Below are 10,979 nucleotides of genomic sequence, written 5' to 3'. Positions count from 1 at the left end.
TAAAGTAGATAACCAACAAGGACCTACTGTATAGCACAGGGAACTCTACTCAGTATTCTGTAATAACCTAAACGGGAAAAGAATTTGAAAAAGAATAGATACATGTATATGTAAAACTGAATGACTTCGCTGTACACCTGAAACTAATACAACATTGTAAATCAACTACACTCCAATATAAAATAAAAATTTCTTAAAATTAAAAAAAAATTTTAAAAAGCAGCACACAAAGATAAGATGATTAATGAGAATAGTGTGATTGAAATCCACCAAGGAAAGAGAATTGAGGCAAAAAGTGGTCCTGAGTCAGCCACTGGTGACACTTCATCATGTGCATCTTATTTTTGTCTCTCCCTCCTTCTCTCTCCTACTTTCCTCTCTCTCTCTTCTCTTCATCCACTTCCATAGGAGTGCCAGGAATTCTCATGATTCATGCTTAGCATTGGCTGAAGTGTTTGCTGACACTTACTCTGGAAAACAGGGCACGCTTGAAATAATCATTGGTCCTCAAGCTGAGAGTCAGCGGGGATGGATTATAATCAGGCATTGTGTCAAATGCAAACCAAAATAATAAAATGGAAATCCTATATTTCTGGCTCTCCTTTCTATCTCCTTACTTTAATTTTCATGGACTCTAAGTTCAACGAGAATTTTTTTGGGGTGGGGGTAAATATTTCTTCTACAGTCTTAAATTAAGATTATTTTAAGATTAAGGTCAGATTTTTTTTTGTTTTTTAAGATTAAGCTTGGTATAAATAAGTAGTGACGGCTAATAGATTAATTACGGATCAGTTAACATATTAAGAAATTAATGTAAATGTAAATTACTAAGTAAAAACATAACTTTAAATTAAAAATAAATTTAAAAATTAAAATGAGTGCTAAATGACATTTATAAGAGCTTAGAGCTGGACAGTGTGTTTCAAGGTATTTGCAATGTCCTTTAAAGAAAAGTTCAAGATGAGGCCATAGGATCCCTCAGTAGCACTAAATTATGGTGCCAGTACTAAATTATGGCATAGGATCCTACTTGGGATAGTAAAGTTACAAGGAAAATAGAAAGCAAAAGTATGTGGGTAATTTTAAACAAGGGAAATTTGATAATAATGGAGCTGGGGTAGCTCTTAAAGGCACTAAAGAATATTAGCTCATAAGAATTAGTTGAGAGCATCTTGAGAATGCTCTCTCTTTAATCTTCCATCCCAAGACAGTCCCAAGAAACACAGTTTGAGTCATGGTAATTAGGGGAGAGGGTTTAAGGCAGCTCAGCCAACTCTTCAGAACTAGGCTTACTCCACATGGCAATCCCACTGGAGGACATGCTTGTATTTTTTCTTCTGAAATTCCAAGAAATTATCATCAGAATAAATCCCAAGAACTTGACAAAGGTTTATCAATAGGATGGTGCCCCACGTGACTCAAATTTCAGAAAGAAACTTCAGAAAGCATCTGAAATAACCAGTATCTCTATCACTTCTTTCTATGTTCACTTAGTGTAACCTTTCTCATTCTTAGATTTAGTTTTAAGTGGCCAGGATAATAAAACCATTTTAGTAAGAAATTAAGAATTTATATTCTTTTCTAGATCCAGAGAAATGTACTTAGAGAAATTATCTTACAATTAAATAAACTCAAGTCTAGAACCAAAAAAACTCTCGCTGACTACTCTTTTCTAGATATTCTAAAATGACGTATAAGTGTATAGATGGTGTTTGTGAAAGGAAAGCTGAGTTTCCAAAGACTCTCATTAATTAGGAAGAAAACGTTTACTTCCATAGCCTAAGTTTCCTAGGACACATAACCCATCTGTCAACAGCCCACATTCGTTTTGCTTTACCATATAATCAACTGAAAGGCATTCACCCAAGTTAACCCTTGAAGATTCTCCATACCTTGGTTTCTGTGGGATTCATACTGGAAGACTTCCTGGTTGAAGCAGAGGAAGTTGTCACCTAGAAAGGAAAGAAATAAGAAGTTTAATTATAGTTAACCTACAACCTTCTTTGTCCTTCAGGTCCTTTTAACCATACTTACTCTTAACTCTTTACCTTGGTTTTACCTCACCTAGAGTACCACTACCATAAAAGTTCAGTTATGTGGTGTTGCCCACTGGGTAAAAGCCTTTGTAACCAGATCAAATGGGTTCAAATTTGGAGTGTGCTATTTACTAAATAATCTTGGGCAAGCTACTTAAATTTTCTGACCTTTGGTTTCCCCTTTCTCAATTTTTGTTCCATAGGTAAGAACTACCTTCTAAGTTTATTACTGCCTGGTAATTAAGTACTCAGTAAATATTATTCTAATTATTGTTTGTATTATTTTCAGAAAGAACATGGACTTTGAAACTTACAGAATTTTGTTCAAATGCCAGCTTTGCCCATTACTAGCTCTGTGACTTTGGGTCTTAGTTTTCCAAGTATATAAAATGGGGCCTATAATGTCTATTTTGCAGGGTTGTAATTATTTGCGATAATGTGGGTAAAATGCCTGGCACATTGTAGGTGTTCATTAAATTGCTAGTGCATTATTCCTAAGCTATTGTAAGATAGACGAATAGGCATAGCTCTGGGAAATAGGCTCAGGTAGATTAGAATCGTCATGTAAGGAAGAGAAAGTGGGAGATGGTGTTGCAGAGGGGATATTGCTATATTATCTGTCTCATCTAGGCTCCTCCCTGGAGGGCAAAAGGTGATGAATGGTAACTGAAGTATTCAAGAAGCACCTTTCCTAGGGATGTGGAGTCAGCCCCTGCAATCTAATCACCCAAGCAGGGGGATGTGCATGTGGACACTCTCATGGTATTGAGAACTACGTACTCTAGTAAACTGTATTACACTGGTTAATATTAAATTCACAATTACATTCTTTGTGAATTCCAACTAAGGCTCATATAAACCTCCTTAACATTTGAGTCCATTAGGTTTTAGAGCCCAGGGATTCCATCTGGCACTAGTTGTCTTCTTAAGTAACTGGCTGTCAGTAAACAGCTGCTCCCTGCCAGCAGCACCCAGAGCCCCATCCCCTGATGCCTGGCCCTGAGCCACTTCAGAAGCTGAGTCCCCGGGCAGGATGGACCCGTCCCTGCTGGTGCCCCAGTTCCCCTACCTCGACACACCACACTCAAGGTGACTGCATGAACCCACTATAACCCATGGCCCATGAACACGATCACTTTCCCCACCGACCTCATTTAATGTGGAGCATGTTGGTGCTTAGAGTTAAATTGCCACATTTTACAGATAAAAGCCCAAAGCTTTAGTATACTGACTTTTCAAACATAGTCATATGAACTTAACTATTCCTGAGCACCCTTAAGCACCCCCCACCCCAAAACACACACACACACACACACACACACACACACACACACACACACACACACATACACACCCCTTGTCACTGTGGCAGGCATGTGCTGTCTCTCTCACATTCTCTTCGGGATAAAGAACTGGAAGATGTACCGAAGTAGATTTCCCTCATCAAATTAATGGACAAATATGTGACTATTCCTTTTTCCTGGAGAATTTGTTTTTAATTTGTGGGGATTAACATACCCATATCTATACAATTCTGTCTTTCCACAAGTAGAATTGGTTGTGCAAAGGTCCATTCAAACTCAAGAAGTTCCACTTAGCTACATCCAACTCCTTCAGTGATTTCCCTCAGCCATCTAAGACCACCCAAGACAAACACTCCACACAAAGGTTCTTTTGAAGCCACAAATCTTTGGGTGAACATTTATTTTCTAAACATCCAAGTTTATTAAAACATTCCTGAAATTACATAGCCTTGGATTTTCCAATCTGCCTTACTGTTTTATTAATAAGCAATAGCTGGAAGGGATCCTTAAATCCTAGAAAGAAAACTTTCAAAGGCTCACCAAGGACAGTAAAATCTCCATGGAATGCCTTGTTTATAAATAAGCATGGAGCGGGCTATAATGGGAACTTAGCTGAAGGCCTTGGCCACACCTGGTCTCAGCATAGATTCCTCCGTGAAAGTTTTATCCCATCACTAAGGCACTAAACATTTTGAAACTAAAATAGGAAAACCACTTCATGGGGGCTGGAAAGGAGGAAAATAATCCCATTCTGTTATGGGCTGGTTCAACTCTGGCTAAGTGTAGTGTGTTCAATTTTTATTTTATTTGTAAAGACACGGAAAGTTTACTATTTGTTACCCCTACTGGGGGATTATATACACTTTCAATTTAAATCTACATGGTTTGAATTTCTAATCATAGGTGTGAATAACTTATAATTTAAGAATTTTGAAGAGTTAACCCATAAATCTTTGAAGAACCTTAGAGAAAAACTTTGAATATGTAGGTTTTAAACAGATGAGGAAAATGGTATCTTATAAAAATTAAGTGACCCATCAAAGTTTACCACAGTTCACTGGCTCCGTAAGTATTTATCCAGAACATAGTTTGTGTCAAGTACTGTGTTAGCTGATGGGAAACCGACAGACCTGTCTCTGACCTTGTGAAAATTACAGCCTGGTCAGAGATGACATTAATAGACTAACCACTTCAATCCCACTCCTGGGCATATATCTGGACAAAACTATAATTCAAAAAGACACATGTACCCCTATGTTCATAGCAGCACCATTTACAATAGCCAGACATGACAAAAACCTAAATGTCCATCAACAAAAGAAAGGATAGAAGAAGATGTGGTGTATATGTATATATATGTACACACACACACACACAATGCAATATTACTCAGCCATAAAAAAAGAATGAAATAATGACATTTACAGCAACATGGATGGACCTAGAGATAACCATACTAAGTGAAGTAAGTCAGAAAGAGAAAGACAAATACCATATGATATCACTTACATGTGGAATCTAAAATATGACACAAATGAAATTATCTACGAAACAGAAACAGACTCACAGACATAGATAACAGATTTGTGGTTGCCAAGGGGGAGAGGGATGGAGATTAGCTGATGCAAACTATTATATATAGGATGGATAAACAACAAGGTCCTACTGTGTAGCACAGGTAACTATATTGAATATCCTGTGATAAACCATAATGGAAAAGAATATGAAAAAGAATGTGTATACATATGTATAACTGAATCACTTCACTGTACAGCAGAAATTAATATAACCTTGTAAATCTACTATACTTCAATGAAATAAATTTTAAAAAAGAATAACCACTTTAGTAACTACTTGTGATAAGTGCTATAAAGGAAAATCACAGGGTCCCATGAGAACACAGACTAGGCAACCAGATCTAATTCAGGGGACAGTCAGGACAGGTGATGCTGAAGAAGTGACAGTTAATGTGGAGACTGAAGGATAAGGGGGCATCACTCAGGCAGAAGGCAGGGAAGACTCTCCAAGCTGTCTGTGCCAGGGCTGAGCCAGGCCCCCTGACTTTTAAACCAGTGACTCTCTGCTGCAGGGCCGACCACTCAGCCGGTCCTAACATCAAGGCATAGCCAGTTTTAAAGCAACATCAGTGCTCATATACCAAAATCTCTCTATGGAATTAGGACTGTATACCAGACTAAAGTGAGGCCATAACAATACTCTCCCTCCTAAATGACCCATGCAAATCTCTTGACATCCAGAGTATCATGAATCATTTATAATCTTAAATTAAAGCATAAATCAGAGTAACAAAGAACAGAGAAAAAGTACTTTAATATCATTATTTTCCACCCACCCACTCAACAATTGTTGTTTAAAAAGCAATGAGCCTGCGGCTGAGGATACACAATGAATAAGTCACTGTCACAGCCTTGAAAGAGTTCACAGTCCAGGGCAATAAACAGACATCAAGCAGGTTTAGTTACAACCTAAGTACTCTAACAGGTATGAAGAAAATCCTAGGTGACCGAAGAAATGTTTTGGTTCTAAGTCAGTTGTAGGCCCACCTGAAGTAATCTTACTGTGTTGTCAAATCTCATTAACACAAAGCAATATCGATAAAAGAAAGTAACTGCAGCCTAGAAAAAATTAATATTTAATCCTGTACTTATCCAGTATGGCACGTTACGTTCTGGCTTTATTCAACAAAACCTCTTTAAATTTGTTTACTTGCAACAATAAGAATTTTGGAGTTTACTGCAGGAAATGATTAGAGATATGAGGGGGAGATGGTATGCTTTTAAGACCCTTGAAAAATGGAAACTGCTTTCCTTTTTCACATATATTTTGCAAAGGTCTCCCATACTACAGCCTTTTAGCTCTCTCACCCGTTCTGGCTACACTAGTCTTTGCACGTGTCACTCCCACGCACATGCCTCCCTCTAAAGTAGAGCCACCGATGATGACTCCTGTTACCCACTGTATCACACAGAAATCCTTTCTCTTGCCTTTAAAGACCGCTAGTCTCCAATCCCACCACATCTCCCAGTGCAGAACATCTGCTCCAGGCAGCCAGCCCATCCCTTTCTCAGAGCACAGCTCTCTCACCTCCCCCTTTATGTTTTTTTCACATAAGTGCCACTGGTTGGGATGCTTCTCTTCCCCAAATATCCGAATCCTACATGCCCTTCCTTTCAGGTGTATCTCACTAGCGCCAGCCCTGGCATTGTAACTTCCAAACCACTGCAATCCTAAGTGGGCGTCCATCCATCTTCACCAATCCCTGCTCACTTACAGTACCATATACAGGCAAGTAATGACCTAATTTTGGCATGAAGTGTCTCCTCCACCACATGGGGTCCCTTTAAAAGAGCTGTCTGTTGCGTACACTAATCTGCTCACCCCCACTCTTACTCACGGCAGGTTACTATCCAAGGCTTTCCCTTGAAGGATGCCTAGTGAGGCTGCACGAGAAGGGAAGCAAGACCTAGGACCAACCCAATGATCCTGTGATGCTGGATATAAGTGGAGAGGGTTGTGAGCTTGCCCACAGGTCCTGGCTGGACCCAAGGGCTTCTTCAGAAGGGGTGGGGTCCTAGAGGGCTTACTCATCCATTCTACTGCTATTAAATCTGGTTGATGAAAAGGTCATTCCCTTGGCTCCTTACCTCTCTGTCTCCCATGTCATAGAGTCTTTTCACTTGCTTGGGCTCCCAAAAGACAATCAGCTTCTTTCCAGGTACTGTCAGCTGGTTCATGGGAATCCTCCCCTCCAGTCACTCAGCCTCACTTTGATCTCCCTCCTTGCCCCAGCTCAGTTCAGAAACTGCACCCAGAGTGCACCCAGCAGATGAGTCAACGGCTGCCTCTCACCCCATACCTTGCTTCCTCTCCCCACCCCTCACTGGCAGCATCCCCACGGCCTCCCACCGGCAGCACCAGTCACCTTCACACACCCCAGCTGCCTTTGTTTGTGGAGGGTTACTGAGAATGCCAGCCCACGTACATGCTGCCCTTTTCCACCTGATAATCCATCCGCAGTTTCATTTTGAATCACTGACCATCCTCTTCTCCAGGGCTGCTGTGACACAGGGAGCTCCAGGTCTAATCCCCAGCCCTCTGACCTGTTTCCTTCTGGAAGCCTTTTCCACTTGCTCCATTCTTCTCTGCATTCTTTAATATTTAGTCACAAACCCTCTGCCTTCTCTCTTATATCACTGCATCCTTGGAGAGTTGATTTCTCCCCATGACTTTATTATTTTTTTAAATACATTTATTTATTTATTTACTTTTGGCTGCGTTGGGTCTTCATTGCTGTGCGCAGGGGCTACTCTTTGTTGTGGTGCACGGGCTTCTCATTGCAGTGGCTTCTCTTGTTGCGGAGCAGGGGCTCTAGGCGCGCTGGCTTCAGTAGTTGTGGCACGCGGGCTCAGTAGTTGTGCACGGGCTTAGTTGCTCCGTGGCATGTGGGATCTTCCAGGACCAGGGCTTGAACCCGTGTCCCCTGCATTGGCAGGCGGATTCTTAACCACTGCACCACCAAGGAAGTCCCTCTACCTCCCCCCCCCACCACATCACTTTAAATATCATTTACTATGTGAACAGTTCTCCATACTTTATCAGCAGCCCTACTTTACTACCAGACAACATTATTTTACCTTAAAGGGAGGAAGCCAAGAAAGTCGGATGCAGGCTCAAATGCCTACTCCAGCACTTATTCATTCACATTAATTATCCTCCCAGAAGCCTTCAACCTCATCTGTAAAATGGAAGTAATACCACCTGCCTCTGGAGTTGCTGTAAGGGCCAAATGACGTAATTCAGGGAAACTCATCTGCCGCTTAATTGCTTGGAGTCTGCCTCCAAGTCCTCATTACCATTCCATCCTTTTAATTTCTTTCCCTGCCCACACATTCCCTGGTCTAATCAGGTATCTCTCACACCTGGATTACATCAAGGCCTTTCTAATAGTTTCCACACCTTGTTCTCTCCCACCCCCATCCCCACCCCCACTTCTAGCTCCCAATCCTTTCTATCGCTGCCTAATTTACCTGAAATAAATGCATACTATGTCCCCACTCTGATGAAATACTAAACTCTCAGTGGTTTCTCACTGTCCTAGATAAGGTCCAATGTCTTCTGCCTGAACCTTAGACTTTCCATATTTGACCTAATCTCCTCATTCCACTGCGTCTCTTGCGATAGCCCACACCATGTCTCCCCACCTCCCAGGATGCTGTCCTTCCTGTCTCAGGAGAACCTCATCCGGCAGCATAACTCACTGGTTAAGAGAGTGAGAGGCGGCTCTGGACTCAAGACTGGTAGAATTCCAGCTAGCACTGAATTCATGTGCAACCTCCTTAACCTCTCTGTGCCTCAGTGTCCTCATCTATAAAATAAGAATAGTAACAATTCTTACCTTATAGGGTTGTTTTAAGGATAAGTTGATGTACATGAACCCATTACAACAGTGCTTGGCAAGTGGTAAGTGCTGGACAAATGCTAGTCCGTGTTATCATCACCATCATGCTCCCATCCACCACTGAGGAAGCCTTTCCCTGCTCAGACAGTTCCTAGCCTCCCCTTAAAGATTTAGCTCAAGATACAACACCTGTATCTGCTTTAGCTCAAGATACAACACCTGTATCTGCTTTAGCTCACATTACCTTCTCAACTCTCATATGTTTGTACTTCTCACTTGAACACTTAATCATATAAGCTGTTGAGGGTTACTGAGTCTTTTCTAAGTGTATGTCATGTCTTGTCAATGAAGCTGTAAACTGATCAAGAGGCAGGGATCATTTCTATTCTCCACAGTGCCTACCACAGTGTTTAATAGCAGAGAGGAGCTCAAAATCACTGTTGATTCCAATCTTTGTTTCCATTTTCTAATTGTCAACTAAAGTTTCATTCAAACAAAGAATGAAGTATAGTTTTAATACCTTGGTTCTTTTTTTAAAAAAAGCTAGAATCAAGAATATAATTAATAAATCAGAAGAAAGGTTCAGTCTGATAGCTTCTTAGTGGTGATGAGTCCACAGGTAAGTCGATTAAACCTGAAGAGCATCTGGCTTCCCATGTGGAAATACCATGCACCCCACAGGGCTATTGCGAGAGTCAATTACATACCAAATATTAGGGCAATCTGGGCAAGGCACAAAACAAATATTAAAAAAATTTTTTTAATTAAGAAGTCCTGACAAATCAAAATCAAGTTAACTGATTTTTAACTTGTAAAGTTAGCTCTGCTAGATGCACAAGAGAGAAATGTATAATTTGCTTCTGAACCATAATGAGATTCTTATCTTAATAATACATCTCAAAAAATGAAAGAAAAGAAATCATGGGTTTTTTTTAAAGTTCTTTCTTCACAGGATCTGTCAGACAGACCCAAACCTGAACTCCATGAGGGCAGGGACCATGCCTGTCTCAGCTGCTGCACGTACCCAAGCATCGCACACAGTAGTTGCTTAACAAGTATGTGTTAAATAAATAAATGTATACATTTGTACATGAATAAACATGAGTATTACCTGATGGCTCAAAAGCAACATTATATGAGTTTTATTCAATCATCAGAAATTTTGTCCAAAGCACAGGTCAGAAAACTGGTTAGGAAAACATAAACATCTAGTCTTTTACATCCTTACTGTCATTACCCAGTAGTTGTATAACTTTAAAAAAACGCATATACACAAAAAAATCCCTGAGCTGCTTCCTGTAAGACACCTGGAACAAACAACAGACGGCTAATGAGGGGCTTTCTAAAGAAAGCACTGATGTTCTTCACAAATACCATTCATGGACCCAGTGAGAACAGGTTTACGGTGATGGATTATTCACTTTAGGAGATGAATATTCAGATGTTTAGCTCTTTCTATTGTTTGCCATGCAGTCACACCATGACATACCATCTTGTCTTGCAATGCCTTTAATTATTTACCATAATAATGGTGCTTCTAAAGAGAACTGCAACTCAGTCACCTAACAAAGTATAGTGTTTAATCGTAACAAAAAACATGATTCTGATTAAATGGGTCATCTATGAATGAAGTTGAGCCATCTCTTTCAGGGAGAACATGGCTTGGTGCCAGCAGATCTAATTAGGGCACCAACTTACATCTCAGCATGTATGTAATATAAGAGCAGGTCAATTGTGATAGGATCTTAAGTACAATATGAAATTATAAGAAATCAGAAGAGGGAGACTATTTCTGAGGTGTGGGTTTGAAAATGGCTAGGAAAAACTTCACAGAGGAGATGGGAACAATTTACTTAGTATTAATTGCAGTGTGATGGGGAGGTAGGTGAGGACTATAGAATCTTCCATATGCCAGGAACTGTGGCAGGGGCTTTGGGCATCTGATTTCAATATATCTTTATAAAATCCTAGGACCTAATCATTATTATCTGCATTTTATAAACGAGAAAACTGAGGCTCAGAGAAGTTAGGTAACTTATCTAAGATCTCACAGTTAAGAAGTTGTAGAGCTTGGATCTGAACACAGACATTGACGATAATGCCCACGAACTTTTTGCTATAACAAGTTGACTCCCCTACTTTCAAAAAGTAAAATAAAAGACTTTAGTTTGGGCTTCCCTGGTGGCGCAGTGGTTGAGAATCCGCCTGCCGATGCAGGGG

General features: G+C 40.2%; 1 protein-coding gene across 10 annotated transcripts in view; it reads right to left on the bottom strand.

Moving 5' to 3' along the window:
* CAST (calpastatin) overlaps nucleotides 1-10,979 on the bottom strand; it is a 142,694-nt gene that overhangs the window by 77,928 nt on the left and 53,787 nt on the right. For all 10 annotated transcript variants that reach the window (XM_024131461.3, XM_024131424.3, XM_024131669.3 and 7 more), the window contains one exon: nucleotides 1,893-1,952. In XM_024131461.3, the coding sequence (XP_023987229.1) occupies nucleotides 1,893-1,952 (60 nt within the window). The remainder of the gene's footprint in view (nucleotides 1-1,892; nucleotides 1,953-10,979) is intronic.

Source organism: Physeter macrocephalus, chromosome 8 (assembly GCF_002837175.3).
Source record: "Physeter macrocephalus isolate SW-GA chromosome 8, ASM283717v5, whole genome shotgun sequence".
NCBI lineage: Eukaryota > Metazoa > Chordata > Mammalia > Artiodactyla > Physeteridae > Physeter > Physeter macrocephalus.
The sequence above is the reverse complement of the archived record's forward strand: the minus strand, read 5'-3'. Positions and strand labels throughout refer to the sequence as shown.